At 40.0% G+C, this 16,943-nt stretch overlaps 1 protein-coding gene across 27 annotated transcripts in view; it reads left to right on the top strand.

The window, feature by feature from the left end:
* LOC110501269 (leucine-rich repeat flightless-interacting protein 2) overlaps positions 1-16,943 on the top strand; it is an 80,747-nt gene that overhangs the window by 35,246 nt on the left and 28,558 nt on the right. For 14 of the 27 annotated variants that reach the window (XM_021578692.2, XM_036958539.1, XM_036958536.1 and 11 more), the window contains exons 3-7: positions 8,006-8,023; positions 8,293-8,361; positions 9,442-9,486; positions 11,600-11,650; positions 11,949-11,984. The exons of 4 other annotated variants lie outside the window; for them this stretch is intronic. In XM_021578692.2, the coding sequence (XP_021434367.2) occupies positions 8,006-8,023; positions 8,293-8,361; positions 9,442-9,486; positions 11,600-11,650; positions 11,949-11,984 (219 nt within the window). The remainder of the gene's footprint in view (positions 1-8,005; positions 8,024-8,292; positions 8,362-9,441; positions 9,487-11,599; positions 11,651-11,948; positions 11,985-16,943) is intronic. 9 more of the 27 variants (XM_036958525.1, XM_036958542.1, XM_036958541.1 and 6 more) reach the window with 5 other exon arrangements.

Raw genomic sequence — 16,943 nt, 5'->3', positions numbered from 1 at the left:
CCCATACCACTAGAGGGATATCTTCAACCACCAACTTACCATCCTGAGACAAGGCCGAGTATAGCCCACAAAGATTTCCGCCACGGCACAACCCAAGAGGGGGGGGGGGGGGGCAACCCAGACAGGAAGATCACATCAGTGACTCAACCCACTCAAGTGACGCACCCCTCCTAGGGACGGCATGAAAGAGCACCAGTAAGCCAGTGTACTCAGCCCCTGTAATAGGGTTGAACTCACCAAATAGCATCGGTAATTGACGCTCTTGTTCAGTTGTCATATGACCAAGGACGCATCGGTTAATGTGTACTATTTCTTAATGTAACGGAACTATAAATCATGTTGCTTTGGTCCAATAGATGTTTACATTGTGTTCAGCTGTTGTATTTGGATAGTTTTTTTTTTATTGGCTGAGATTTGTATTAGCAGTGTCTCTAGGTTAGTTTCCAGCTGTGAGATTAAGTAATGGCTCTGATTGGACCATAGGAGATTGTAAATCCCTCAGTCTCAGTAAGTACTCCATCAAGCAGGGCTGGGGTAAATTCCTTTTCAGTCAAAATTCAATACATGAATTGGACATTTCCTATTCGAAAATATTGGGTAATCATTAATTCGTTCATTAAAGTTATGTAAATCAGAGTGATGTATTACCTGAGAGGGACTTAAGCATTGCATAATGCTACATGCTCCCTGCTAGCTTTGCCTCCCTCTTGGTTCTGCAGACTCAAGCACCTTTTAGGTTCATTAAATCACCATTTGGTTTGACTCTGCCGATAGAGGCTCTAGTCTCTAGATTTTTACGTTTTTGTTCTGATGTGTTACATGGTGAATGTGTCTTGCTGTGGTTTAGCACCTCTGATCCCTACCTAAGGGAGCCTCACCTTTCTTGGGTCACTATTCTTAGACCACAATAATCCTACAGAAAGCTTTACAGTCACTGCTCATTCTTACTCCAACATTGCTACCCTGCTCTAAGAAACCATATGTTCTTGCCTTAATGTACAGAATGATCACTGTGATAGTACTTTAGTTGTTTAGTGTACTATGTTGTGAGTTTCTCATTTCTCATTTGTCCCATTTTAGATGTGAAATTTGCCAGCAATGAGAGACACATGCCATATGCTCACACATTTAAAACATGTGGTTCAGCAAACATTGCACCATCCCTGTGTTATGGTAGACATGCATGAGCAGGCCCCCCCCCCCCTGTCATACTCACCGGATTAACAGTCAGTGTTCAGATTAGTCTGGTCAGGAGGTGTGTTTGGTGTGTGTGAATGTGTATGTGTGTGCGTGGCTTAAACCCTCAAGCCAAGTCCCAAAGTAGCTTAGCGGGCTGTCCTCCTTAGTGAAGCCTCTTGTTGACGAACAGTGGTTCGTTTATACTGCTCCAACGATGTTATGTCTGGACAGCACTACTATGCTTTCCACTACTGTCCGGATGATAACTTTAGGAGATATCCTCTTCAATTGTAGAAACACTCAAGCCAGAAGAGTGGATTGATAGCTGTATATCTACAGTAGTGCTAACCTAAATCATCAGGTTGTCTTTGTAGCAACGCCTGAGCCTCTGAACTGGGAACTTTTAACCTCCTTGATCCCGTCTGCATGGCAGGCCATCGTCATTGGCGACATCTGTATGGAACACCTTAAGTTTGCATCGTGACCGCAGCAGGACGGCCGGGCGGTGGTTGGCGGGGAGGGGGTTTCGGGCTGCCCTTAAAGGGCGTCCGGGGACCCCTCCAAATAGAAAGGTGAGCCAGTATGTTTGAAGCTAGTTGGGACGGGAAGCGGGAGGTACAGTACCTAAGCTGATTGTGTAACTCATCTAATAAATGGTCTTGCACTGAACGAGGCAAGGTAATTGTTTACGTGTTTATTTACACTTGAATAATGAATAGTGATGATTTTCGTTCTTGACCATTTATCAAATACTTTGGTCAGACCTTGATATGAAGTTTTACCTTAATTTGCAATCTCTGCTTTGAAATCGTCTTAAATCCCAAACAATTTCTGTAATGAAATCGCCAGAAAAATCTGTATTCTTGATTGACATGTTGCTGTGAGGCACTTTAAGCACGCTGGTTCTCAGAACAACTTTTCCAGAATGCTGACTCCAACGTGCCTCACAGACGCTGAGACGAAAAGCTTGTCACCTTTCATTTGTTGGTAGAAGCTAGGTATCTTTTGCTCTGAGGTCAAAGAGCGCTCAGCTGCCAAAGCTTGGAAGAAGAGGTTTCAGTATCACCTTTGTTTCATAATGCTTTTATCATAAAAGGTGGCATACCTGTGGCAATGGGACATATGTTTATGGTACTGTAAGTACACATGTTCCTGTGTGATATTTTGGAGATGAAATGACAAACGCATTTGTTCAGCTCTCAGGTCCTTGAAGGTGACCAACTTCGAAAGAGAAACGCTGACACAAAGCTTAACTCTAACAATAAGTGCTTTTCCGACAGGTCTCGGGCATTAACCATGACAAAGGGTCAGTAAATCTGCCATGGGGGGACTTTGCCAAGGTTGGGGCAAGATCTTTTGGCCAGACCAATGGCGCAAGCACGGACATAGACGTCAGGCAGAAAAAACATTAATTGAGACTGATGGACTTGTGGGGTCAAGAAGTGGTAGGGCGTCGTCTGAACAGCACTTCTAGTTAATGAATGAAGATTAACAGTGGGTGAAAGGGTCAGCCCAACTGATGATGGATCTGTAGAACTGAGAATCGCACACCAGCTAAAGCATGTACTGCAGGGCTGAAAGCGAGAGAGTGCTGTTAAATCTGGATTAGTGGCCCACTGACAGGCCAGTGAAACTGGAGGGGTAGGGTGTCTTTTAAAACCAGGAAAAGCATTGTTGGCTGGGGATCAGGGGACAGTATAGAAGAGGTGACACATTTTTCACATAGCTCGTAGAGCAATTTTGTCTCAGTGACCACAGACTGAGCTCAAAGGTACAGCATATAAAACATTGTAACATGTTGTTCAATAAAATCGGAAAGAGTTTGTTTGCTCAAATGGTCCTCCACCGAGACCAGATCATATAATTTCAAATACTTTAAGGAACCACTCATAGGGAGTTAATCAAACTTCGCTTGGTGAGTGCAATAACTAATGCATTTCATGATAAATACATTTCTAAGCTTGTATGAAGTGAATTCATCTCATAGTGTCATGGGAAGGTTTGGTCTCCAACTTTGTCTTTTGGGTCTGTTTTGGACCATTTAACGCTGTAGTTTCCCCAATTCAGGTCTATTAGAATAGTTTTTTTTAACCTGTCTACGATACTGGTTCCCAATTGGGGATCAACCCTCCCACGTTCAGCTGAAACGGTGGCGCATGGAACGCAAAAATATTCTTAAAAATATTTAACCTCCACACATTAACAAGTCCAATAGCTCAAATGAAAGATAAACACCTTGTTCATCTAGCCAGCAAGTCAGATTTCTAAAATGTTTTACGGCGAAAACATAGCACATATATATGTAAAACCACCACCAGACACAGCTCATTTCAATAGCCAAAACATGCAATCAACAAACGCAGGATTAAAAAATAAATCGCTCACTAACCTTTTGAAAATCTTCATCAGATGACAGTAATATGACATATTACACAGTAGATATTTTTTTTTTTCAATAATATGCCATTTATATCCATAAATGTCCATTTACAGTGAGTTCACCTTCAGAAATTACTCAAAAATGCCCGCAGGAAATCTATGTAGCGCGGCAAGATAACGTAAATAGACATCATAAACTTTGACTAAATATACATGTTCTACATATAGTTAGAAAGATACACTGCTTCTTTATGCAACCGCTGTGTTAGATTTATTTTTAACGTTACAGAAATCGCACACTATTCCATATGCTGAGACAGCGCTCAGTTCCAAGCTACATTTCTACGTAATGTTGGAGTCAACAGAAACACAGATTTAAGCATAAATATTCCCTTACCTTCGATGGTCTTCGTTCAGAATGTTCTGGAAGGCTTCATACTTACCCAATACATCGTTTGGTTTCAAGTCTTGCGTCTTTGTATTAGCTACTGCTAATAACATCAGCTGAAATGCACCCAAAACGTCCTCTGGTCCGGATAAGTTGCGCATCAAAACTTCAAAATTACACATTATATGTCGACTAAACAGGTCAAACTAAGTGCAGAAGCAAGCTTTATGATGTTTTAGACATGCAAAACAAACTTCAATTCAATCGGCCATCGTCTGCCCTTCTCTTGAGTGCTGGAAACAAAGGAATGGCTGGGACCAATTCGCGCCCATACGCACAGCCTATTCTCTCGTGGCACGCACTAATTTCACTCCCATAGGGTCAATTCTCGCGGGATTTGAACGATTTGAAGCTCTAATGAAAGAGGACATCTAGCGGAAGAGATAGAAAGTGTCCGCAGAATCATAGCTGGTTGGGAAGGGTGGGGGCCATGACGTCAAAGTTGCTCCAACTTTCATGGCCACAAAAACTAGTTTGGAAGAATGCCTGCCCTGTGAGTTCTGCTATACTTACAGACATAATTCCAACGGTTTTAGAATCTTTAGAGTGTTTTCTATCCAATAATAATTTTATTTTATTTAATAATTTATTTTATTTGCATATATTAGCAATTTTTGACAGATTTTTTTTCCAGTTTACTAGGGGTACCCAATCTCTCCAAAGGGGGCGTATGTCTGCCATATCCTTAACAGGTTTTAACTGCATGTACCTGCTAATGAAGACGACTAGTGCCGTTCTGAGTGAAAAGTGTTTTTGTCTATGTATAAACTATAAATATCCCAATTCTTAAGATGTTCAGAGGGGTATACTACATAGTGGGTTTGAGGACCTAACTTTGGTCAGTTCTGAGTTCAACTTGGGATAACCGTTGACATAAAGGTGGCTCACCTTCTAGCCAGGCCAATTTCTATGGCAACGAATACTTCAGCTCTAACCTGTTAACTCTACTCCACTATCCTGAAAGAAATCTCTGGGCGGTGCGTTGAGGAGCAATTAAATCAGATTCCCTCCCTCTCACAAAGACTGCATTATCATCCCTTCATCTGTAGAATAGTTGATGTTCTTTTATGTTCAAATCAGTCATAATGAAAGACTTGTCACACTACAAATTTTATGTCAGGATGCATTTAACTTTACGTGCAGTAAAACCTTCGTATGACTTAATACTGCTATTTTATCGATAGTGGGGGAAAAAAAGGGTAATTGATAAGCAGAAAGACGGCATTAATGATACACGTAATGAAATGAAGACGGCCCGTCTAATAGCTTTTTTCTCATAGCCTGAGTTTGCAGGATAACTGTTCTTACACGCAGTTACTAGCTTGGATTGAGTTAGCAACAAGTGCGGGATCAATATCCACCTTCGTAACCTGGATGAAGCCTGAGTTGGAGCTAGTGTTCAGTAATGTGCTAGGTCTTATTTATTTAAAGAGTATATTAAAGTTAGAAGCAAAAGGATTTGAAGCAATAGCCTATAACTATTTTGGCACCGTTTCACGCTGCTCTGAGACGAGCATGGGGACTGGTCTTGATAAATCAATCAGATTTTTATTTTCACTGAATCTCCGTTTGGGTATTGGTTAGACTAGAATTAGAAAATTAGGGTGAAGAAATGTAATGCTCTTAGTGTAACCTTTATTTAACTAGGCAAGTCAGTTAAGAACAAAATCTTATTTACAAGGACAGCCTACTCCTTCCTCCCTGTCGGGGAATTGAACCCCGGTCTCCCGCGTGCCCGCATTCTCTAGTACAGCCATTATTGAATGTTCTTGAGGTCACCAAGAAAGTCTGGACATGGTCTGCTCATCCTTATGTAAGGAATTAGGCACTTTCCCATGTTTACTACAGTATGTATTGAAGGCTATGTTTACTTGTCTGACTGCACAGTAGCCTAATAAACAAACGCAGGTGGCTTATCTTCAAAATGCTTTATTATCTAAATGTAACAGCATATACTGTACAGTACTATATTTCTTCATCAGCATCTTTATGCTTTCATTAATAAAATAATGATAAAATACTCTTTCAAAATGCAGTTGTTGATTTAGTTATGGATCCATAACAAATTACTATGGGAACAAATATTACTGAATTACAGAAATATTGGAACAAAGTTGTCTAATGAAGGCAAACAAATTGTTGCTTACTGAAATACGCTTTCAAACACACGGTCACGTTGTACAGTGTCATTATGGCTATTAGCAGGGCTATATTTTGGCCTTTATAAATATTATTTGGGCCTTTTTATTCAGATTACAATCGCTCACTGTCGTGTTTTTGAAAATTAAATAATCTCCAAAATATCATTGTGTATATATAGCCTTCCCGCTGTGGATGTCTATTTCAGCACCGTTTAATGCTGCTCTGAGACGAGCATGGAATTATTTTCCATGATATTCTTAAGATATGTGTTGACTGAGTATAAGCAAGTGATATCTGCTAAATCATCAAGTTAGGTTTCTCCAGAAATAAATACATCTAAATAACAAACTGACTTTATTTACAAATTAGTGAGACTGTCGCAGTCTGTTCAAGAATTGCCTTTTTATCGCTCACTCTAGGTTAAATGAAAGCAAAATATCCAAAATATCTTTACTTTTTAAAGAAAGCTATTATTATTATTATTATTTAATTTAGAATTAGATAAAAAAAATACCCTTTTCAATATTCTCACAGATCCTAACGGAAAATGCCCCTTAGATATTAATTTAGAATCCTCCAATCCTCTAAATGTAATTATTGGCGGAGAGTCACTTCATTGGAAAAAATAAATGTTTTTAGATATACTGTAGGCCAACCATAGGCGAAGTGAGTGTTGGTTACGCTACAATTAGAGTGTGGAAATGTTATGCCCGTTAGATATTTAATTTAAAATCCTCTAATCCTCTTATGCTGTTGCCTACTGACCGTCACGCTGTACAGCGCCATATTTTCCAAACCATCCTAACGGAAACCTGGAGGGTTTCATTTTTCGTTTTTCTCGAATAGAAACACCATAATATTAATCAAATTAATTAAGCCAAATGTCTTAATCAATCCCATGTACCAAGGTTTTAAACTCTCTAGTAAAGCCAATATGGGAGACTATCAAATGCTTCTCAAAGTTAACCTCTGGTGGTCGAACTAGTACATTAATGTTAAAAAATGGCTGACAATCGAATAGCGTGCCATAGTGCTGCAGCAGCCCGCAAGGTGTGCTGCAGTATGACACAACTTTTAAAGGAGGAACCACTGTTGATCTAGCTAGTGTCGTAGTGTACCCTTTCGTTCTTTAGGAAATCTGGCTATGAAAGTCTATTTACTGGGGTTTTGTCTGCTACCTATTTGTACAGCAGCACTGACTGAAATGCATGTTGTTTTTTAGGATCTCTTCAAAGACAATTGAGTTTAAATGCAAGGCAATATTGGTGAATCATAGAATAATGTGTTGACACTGTCGCTGAGGAACATCCCCTCCTAGAAAGAAACAGGCCATGTTTTGGATCTTGTCAAAAGAAAAGTGTACAGTATTTTGGCTGATTGCCTCGTGTGCCAGGTGACACGGGTCACGCTACTGTTGAGATTCCAACAGGCTGTCACTAACCTTAAGGAGCCACGGTCGGAAAGAATCATGCTTACCCTGGTGACTCCAATCACATGGTCCCTCCCGAGACCATCATGTGAACTCTTGAGATGTTCCTGGGGTCGGTTACTGTTGGCCTGCCACGCTATATCCATGGCACATTCCACAGCCAAGTCCCTGTCATAAGTAATAATTTGCCTCGGTGTGGACACCACCCTAATTATTGTACTGTTCTCTCGCTTTCTATGTAGCTTTACATACATACCGTATACAGCTTTACATTCTCTCTCGCCATCTTTGCGGTGGTCTATCATGTTTTATCTCTCTCTGTTCCTCAATGTCACTCTGTTTTCTTGTATTCTTTCCCTTTCTGTCCCTGATTCCTGGTTCCTCTCCTCCATTGCCCTGGCTGCTCCTCCTGTGGTGTTAATTTATAGATCTATCAGGTTCAGAAGGTAGGATTCTTGTCCCCCCCCACATTTTCTGTACTGTTTTTAAACTTTCATTATCATCTTGTCAGTAGTAAAAAATAATTTTCTGTTTTTTTCTTCAATTTAGACATGCATCCCGGTATAAATGTTAGTTATTTGTTACAGAAATGTCTATGCCAATATAAAATCACAATTTTTTAGACTACATAGTACATATAACTAGATAATGATGATTATTCGATGAGCTGTGAGTTTCCACCCTTCCTTCCTCTCCTCACACGCTCTTTCCTCAGAAATATTACGGCTTGGACAACAAATCAGACAAAGTAGACAGCGAATGGGGACACATCGAGCAATGGATGGTACAGTCAATAACAATAATTAATCTTTGACAAACTAAGCGTTGTTAATGAATTAGCTGCACTAACAGTTGTGGAATAATAGCTTGTTTTGAATAATGCATGAAAGTAATTCACTATCACTCTCTTTCAGTCTTCTAAGCTGTTAATAATGCCAGAGAGGCAGCGGTATGTTGTGAATGTTCTTAGCCATGGGGAATAGCTGAGATTTAAAAAAGGGCTTTCCTCTTAAACCTATGGCATTTGTTTTTCATATTTTTTATTTTTTTAGAGCCTTTTGTGTGCAATATAACTTTAGCTTACAGGTTAGAGCGGATTGTTGATTTATAAGGCCGCACATCTAATGATAATCCACAGAATTTATGTGCATGTTGAATGGGTTTTGGATCTGCATGTCCTATCCCTTTTCGTGTAGACTGCCTGGGTTTTGATGATCCCCTTGACTGCCAAGCGACGGTCTTATTCTTGCAGTTTTCCTGGATGGTTCAGACTGGACACTGTGTGACATATGTCTCTCCTGTCATATTGTGTTTTTAAAAGACAAATGCTGAATTATGTGAAGGTATTGGGGAAACAATAACGAGTAACCAACCACAGCATGTGATGAAAGCTACAGTTGCAGGACAGGAACGAATCTCTGTCCTGTCTGTGTAACCATGTCTGCTTGAGTGGTTGGGTGACAGGATCAGTATCCATGGCCATAGTGATGTGATGAACTGCAGGCATGGCTGCTTAGGGAATGAATGCAGTGCACTTGACCATTGAGAATTGTTCACTTTCAAAGGTTAGCAGGCAATTACCCTTCACTTTCAATTCTCCTCAGTTTAATAGCCACAGTTGAATTGGAAAAAGTGTGCATACATGCTAGAAGTCCTCCTTTGGAATAATGGTGTGTGAGTTTTTGCACGTAAGTGTGCCCTAGTGCGAGTTTGAATTTCTGTTTGTTTGGGTGCTTGCTGAAACCCCTCTCTAACGTGCCTATATGAACATCAATGTTGACATTGTCCTAAGTGTTTCATCCTTCTCCTGTCATTTGAACCTTGACCTCTACCTGTGTCCTATTTTCCTTTTTCATTCCTCCAGGAGGACAGTGAGAGGTACTCACGCCCCACACAGAGACATACTTCGGTGTGTATTCCTCTCCTCCTATCATCCACCATCTCTCTTTGCACCTTCCTGTCTCCATCATCTGACAAAAGCAACTTTCATTTCTTTGAACCGTGACTTGATACCTTGGGAACTCAGGTGCTGGAGAGTCACAATGTCAGCTGGCTTTTGTTCAAGTGACGGTGATATTTGTTTCCTATCAGTCAATACACTCCAAGGTCCAATATCCAATCCATACTAGGATACTATTTAGTATGTGTTGATCGGCAATATTTTGCCTTATATCATATAGTATGCTTGTTGGGATAAACAGTGAGGTCTGAAATTATTGACACCCTTGATAAAGATGAGTAAAAATTACTGTATAAAATAAATAATTCAAATACTGAGTTATATTGGGGAAATAATGTTATACTAATACAATTTCTCAGAGAAATAAATGTTTAACACGTAATACTATTTTTCTCTAACAGATAAGGGTTAAAATTGTTGACACCCCTGTTTTCAATACCTTACCTTGGAAGGATAACTGCACTGAGCCTTTTTCTAAAATGTCTTATGAGTTGGAGAACACATTGGGACCATTCCTATATACAGAATCCTTCCAGATCCTTGATATCCTTTGTCTGTTCGTATGAACTGCTCTCACAAATTCAATGGGTTTCTGGTCTGGAGACTGAGATGGCCATTACAAATTGTTGATTTTATGACCAATTAACAATTCATTTGTGGGTGTGTTTGGGGTTATTTTCTTGCGGGAAGATCCACTTGCACCAAGTTTCAGCCTTCTGGCAGAGGCAATCGGGTTTGTGCCTAAAATGTCCTGGTGCTGGGTAAAGTTCATGATGCCATTGACCTTAACAAGGGCCCCGGGACCAGTGGAAGCAAAATAACCGCATAACATCAAATAATCATCACCATGTTTTACGGGATTATTTTCTGCTCTCATTTCGACGCCAAAGCCACCGCTGGTGTTTCCTAAATAGCATTGGCACTTGGATTGGACATGGTGCTTTGGTCAGATTACCTGAAAATAGAAACCCATTGAAAACCTGTGCTTTGAATTGAGGAGGGCAGTCCGTCCATAAGTGCAGACAAAGGATCTAGAAGGATTCTGTATTGGAGGAATGGTCTAAAATCCCTCCCAATATGTTATCCAACTCAAACTTTTTAGAAAGAGGCTCAGTGTCGTTATCCTTAAGGTGAAGTATTGAAAACAGAGGTGTCAATAATTTTAACCCCTACCTTTTTTGAGATTATAAAAAAATATATTACTTGTTAAAGACATGAATTGGAACTTTGGCGGCGACTAAGTGTTTTTCAAACCTCACGTTTTGGGCTGAATGTGTCATTGTGAGGTTCATAATATAGTAATTCTGCTTATAGATTATGCATCTCAATTAGCCACAAAATCCCTAGTTTGAAAGCGACTGTTTTTCATGAAGCTGTGCAGTGCCTTTTTTCCTTGCGTGGGCCAGCCCCCTAGCAATTCAAGTTCTAGCCAACGAGGTTCAGCCCTTCGCCATTTGAGTGACATCTAGCCAGAAGCACATCATATACCCACAGCAGAGCGAAATAAAGAGCAATGACGTGGTGCACATATCTGCACATGTGATGTGGGTACACACTTTTCTGGGACCACTTTTGGCTCGTGAGCGCTACTTTCAGAACTACTGGCTAAAAAGTATACGATATAGCTCAGTATAGTAATTATCATTTTTGCTAAGGGTGCCAATAATTCACACACTGTCATTCAGTGTGGCCCACTCTGACTCCACTGCCCTGGGCCATTGTGCTGTGTTCTCAGGCGCATAATCTGGTTTGTACAGCCAGTCTGGGGAGCACAGAGAAAGAGGTCACAGTCAAGTAATTTACAGACGGAGGGGAGAGATTCATTTCTGCGGTGTTTCAGTGAACCATGTTAAACACCAGGGTTGGGGTGAAATTACACTCCAATTCATGGAGTAAATTGAAATTCAATTTTGTGTATTATCATTGTGTATCAAAAAATTAATTGAAATTTGTGTTTCTTAATTTGACTGTGAAACCACATATTGAATATTTTTTTCCCAAGTACAGATGTTGTACTGGACAATCGAAGAACATCTACTTAATTGTTTTGTTTCCCACACAGATCTCAGACGATGATGAGCGGATGTCTGTGGGCAGCCGAGGCAGTGTGAGGGTCAGTATCACTCTAACGCTGACATCTTTTGTTTTCAATTCAATGGCAGAATTTCTGACTATTGGTAAAGAGGCTTGAGGTAGAAGTTGCCCCTAAACACAGGTCTTGGATCAGATTTTCCAGTTACAAATCCAAACAAACGATTAGGGACAGTAAAACCAGTGGTTAGGGCAATTTCTACCAACTTGCATAAAGAGGTAAGCATGTGTGTTTCCATAGCTGCTCAGAAGGGGTAACAAGTACAACCATCACTTGGTGCTTAAACCCTTGGTGACGATGCTCTTATGTCTTTGAGCAGTCGGATCTTGATGCAATAGGGGCCTACGGAAGAGGGGTAAGACTTAACCTGCTGTGAGATTAACCTGGAGTGATCATCTAACCCTACTGCATCCCATAATGGTCTTTATGTCAGTTTTTAGTAACAACATGTAGTTGTTAGTTTACCATTTAAACTCTATTCAGAACAAGGCAACGATGGAGTACCAAAACATGACAGTCCTCTTAGGAGAAAATCTAGCATACCAGGATCAGGCACCAACCATATAATTTTGTCCCTTAGCGACAGCAGAATAGTTTCACAGGAAAGCCTACAAATTGTTTGGTAGATGTTGATTCATTATTTACATTGTTAACTCATCAGTTTGATTAACTGCAGATGTGATAGTTACTAATCGTGGTTTAATGTGTGTTGGGAAGATTGCAATGCATTGTTATCCTACAGTCCTTTAAAGATGCAGCGTTACTGCGGTGCAGCTTGCATGGTCTTTCAGAATTCTATGGTACGTTATTTAAATGTGAACCACTGGTACCATTAATGCTTGTTAGTGCTAGTTTGACCACCAGAGGGCATCTTTGAGAAGTATTTGATAGCCTTCAGTAGTGGCTGTACTAGAGAATGCAGACACACGGGAGACCGGGGTTCAATTCCACGACGGGGAGTAGGCTGTCCTTGAAAATAAGATTTTCTTCTTAACTGACTTGCCTAGTTAAATCAAGGTTACACTAAGAGCATAACATTTCAACACCCTAATTGTATAATTGTAGTCTAACCAATACCCAAACGAAGATTCAGTGAAAATAAAAATCTCATTGATTGATCAAGACCAGTCCCCAAAGCTTGTCTCAGAGCAGTGGGAAACAGTGCTAAAATAGTTTTAGGCTTTTCCTTCAAATCCTGTTGCTTCTAACTTCAATATACTCTTTAAATAAGACCTACACCACTTTTAACAGCACATTACTCAACACTAGTGAGACTCATGTTGCCTATGATAGGCCTACAGTATATGGAATAATATGACGTGACTCTCCGGCAATAATTACAAATAAAGGATATTTCTGTAATTTAGTGATATTTATTACCATGGTAATTCATTAGGGATTCATAACTAAATAAACATCGGCATTTTGAAAGTTTTTTTATCATTATTTTATTTAATGATGGCATAAAGATGCCATTATTACATTGTTTTAGTTACATTGTTTTAGTTTGAACGCGCAGACTGGCACTAAGAACAGAACAGCGGGAACGTTTCCCTAGTCAGCGCCATTATTCGTGCAATGCCCCTTAAATATTTTGGAGACTATTGTTTTCAAATAACGTAAAATGAGTGAGGAAAAATACCATTCTTGAACATGGTGTGAGACATTGTTACTAATTTGTAAATAAGGCCAGTTGGTTATTTATAATTTATTTCTGTTTGTAGAGGGGGAGAAACCTAAGGTCATCTCATGGGTCTCCCAGTCGAGGCCGGCACGGGTATTAAACCAGCATCTGTAGGAACACAGCTGTCTTAGACCGTTGCACCACTCAGGCGCTGTACAATGTGACCGGCCGGGAGTGGCCTACAGTACTACAGTAAGAGCAAAATAATCCTAACAAAATAAAAACCTTAGTGTAATAACAGTTGGAGTAAGTAATACTGAAGTAGTGCACAATTATTAGTTTCTATTTAGGTTTGTGTCGCCCATTCATTGTCAGTTAGAGACACAGTAGGATCCAAAAGCATAACCAGTGAAGTGGTGACGCAGGGTACCGTACTAAACCACAAATTACCTCTAAGTCCGCAACATAATCTCAAAACTTTTAGTGGATCAACCACTTCATACAGTCTTGGGTTTGTGTGTCTGTGTATGTCACAAACATTAGCATGGACGACTTATTGTACAGCGTGTTGTTCAGACATGGTGTGTACTCTGGAGAATGTTGACATGGCTGTGTGACACAAAGCCTGACTATTTGACGTTTGTGTGTTCTAAAGTTGAGTTGAATGTTATATTTAACAATAAGGCCTGAGGGATGTGGTATATTGGCCATATACCACAAACCCCCAAGGTACCTTAATGCTATTATAAACTGGTTACCAATGTAATTAGAGCAGTAAAAATAACTTTTGTCATATCCGTGGTATACGGTCTGATATACCACGGCTGTCAGTAAATCAGCATTCAGGGCTCGAACTACCCAGTTTAATACTATTTTACCATCTGAACCACTAATGATTGCCCCTCCTATCCCTAAACAAGCACTTGTCTTGCATGTTTCTTTAATCAAACCATAATTAGCTTGTTTGGTTACATTACGGCGTCATCTTGGGTGTTAGTATGGTTAATTTCTTCAGTGGACAACTATGTTTGTCCCTGGCTAGTGCCATGGAGTAAATCGACTTATAGAGCTGGCTAGCCTGACTGCCAACTGTCTGTTCCAAAACAAACACAAGTTGCATCATAAATGGCACCCTATTCCTTTTATAGCGACTACTTTTGACCAGGGCCCATAGGGATCTGTTCAAAAGTAGTGCACTATATAGCGAATCGGGTGCCATTTGGGACTTAGACACCGACTCAGAACTATTTTAGGCACTGTTGTCTGAGTTCTCATAGAGAAATGTTTTACGGTGAGTAATCATGGAAAATACCGTAGTGTTAAAGAACTGTAGTTAAATGAGAAATAAGTCCTTAAAGGGAGACGCAAGTTTCTAAAACCGAAAAAGGTTGTGAGTTTGGGGTTTTCTTGAATGCTGCAATGGTTTGCATGTTTGACCCAAACAAGAAAGTAATGTGTGTCTTTATCAGTTTGGTGGTGATGGGAATCCATCCACAGTTTTTATGCTGTATAAAAAATAAAAATCATGGCAACTGTGATGGAAACAGGAAGTTGTATAAATGCTGACAGATCATTTGTTCTCTCAACAATCTTTTTGTATCCTGAAAATGTATTACGTGAGAAATGGCAATAGTCACATAGTGTATAGTCCTCCCACTACGACTCTGGAAACTAATGCAGTTTATTAGGCTACAGATTAAATTAATTATGATGAACTTCACAGGGTGGTGAAAGTGCATGGTGATCTAGATTAAGGTGACCAGATTTCTGAAATTAAAACCGGGGACATTTCCAGTTCGGCGGTCAACATATCATTAAAATATCCAATGTTATTATTTATGAAATTAAAAAGGGAGATAATTCCGGTTTCATGTATTTAGTCTAACAGGCACATTGTGAAACAGAGAAAACAACTATACTACAGAACCACTACAGACAAGACAGAACTGTCCGAACAGCCATTCAGTGGTCCTGGTAGTCTGGGTAGAACTGATCTGAACAGCCATTCAGTGGTCCTGGTAGTCTGGGTAGAACTGATCTGAACAGCCATTCAGTGGTCCTTGTAGTCTGGGTAGAACTGATCTGAACAGACATTCAGTGGTCCTGGTAGTCTGGGTAGAACTGATCCGAACAGCCATTCAGTGGTCCTGGTAGTCTGGGTAGAACTGATCTGAACAGCCATTCAGTGGTCCTTGTAGTCTGGGTAGAACTGATCTGAACAGCCATTCAGTGGTCCTTGTAGTCTGGGTAGAACTGATCTGAACAGCCATTCAGTGGTCCTGGTAGTCTGGGTAGAACTGATCTGAACAGCCATTCAGTGGTCCTGGTAGTCTGGGTAGAACTGATCCGAACAGCCATTCAGTGGTCCTTGTAGTCTGGGTAGACTAAGAGCAGAAGAGAACATGAGCAAAATTGGAAAAAAAACAGACAATAGTATATGTGAAATACTTAACAACATAATAAAGACATAAGATGCTGATGAGATTGGTAACTACATAATATACTTATACCAACCTAATCTGTATATTTCTCAGAAGAATGTATCTTCTTCAAAATTGTTCTGTCTTTGGCCAGCTTCTCCATGAACTCCTGGCAGGTGAGGTTAAAGTTTGTCTTCACAATAAGCATGGCCTTGATGGTAGGAACAGTGAACCTACTTCTTGCTGCTGTCCATATATCATTCATTTGGGAGAACACTCTCTCGACTGGTCCATTACTTCCAGGTAAGCATATGACCACTAAAGGTCGACCGATTTAATTGGAATGGCGATTAATTAGGGCCGATTTCAAGTTTTCAGAACAATCGGAAATCGGTATTTTTGGACACCAATTTGGCCATTTTTTAAAATATTTTTTTTACACCTTTTTATCCTTTTTTTTAACTAGGCAAGTCAGTTCAGAACACATTCTTATTTTCAATGACGGCCTAGGAACGGTGGGTTAACTACCTTGTTCAGGGGCAGAACGACAGATTTTTACCTTGTCAGCTTGGGGATTCAATCTTGCAACCTTACAGTTAACTAGTCCAACGCTCTACGAGCCTTAGTTTCCGGATTCGACCATATTAAAGACCTATCATCTCGAAAACAAAACATTTATTCTTTCAGTGAAATACGGAACCTTCTGTATTTTATCTAACGGGTTGCATCCATAAGTCTAAATATTCCTGTTACATTGCACAACCTTCAATGTTATGTCAAAATTATGTAAAATTATGGCAAATTAGTTCGCAACGAGCCAGGCCTCCCAAACTGCTGCATTTACCCTGACTCTGTTGTGAAGTGATACAAAGAAATTCATGTTAGCAGGCAATATTAACTAAATATGCAGGTTTAAAAATATATAGTTGTGTATTGATTGTAAGAAAGGCATTGATATTTATGGTTATGTGTAGTTAACTAGTGATTATGATTGTTTTTTTGTAAGATAAGTTTAATGCTAGCTAGCAACTTACCTTGGCTTCTTACTGCATTCTCATAACAGGCAGGCTCCTCGTGGAGTGCAATGAGGCAGGTGTTTAGAGCGTTGGACTAGTTAACCGTAAGGTTGCAAGATTGAATCCCCGAGCTGAGAAGGTAAAAATCTGTCGTTCTGCCCCTGAACAAGGCAGTTAACCCACCGTTCCTAGGCTGTCATTGAACATGAGAATGTGTTCTTAACTGACTTGCCTAGTTAAATAAAGGTGTAAAA

This window comes from Oncorhynchus mykiss, chromosome 22, assembly GCF_013265735.2.
Source record: "Oncorhynchus mykiss isolate Arlee chromosome 22, USDA_OmykA_1.1, whole genome shotgun sequence".
NCBI lineage: Eukaryota > Metazoa > Chordata > Actinopteri > Salmoniformes > Salmonidae > Oncorhynchus > Oncorhynchus mykiss.
Note: the sequence above shows the minus strand (reverse complement) of the source record. Positions and strands in the feature narration are given on the sequence as shown.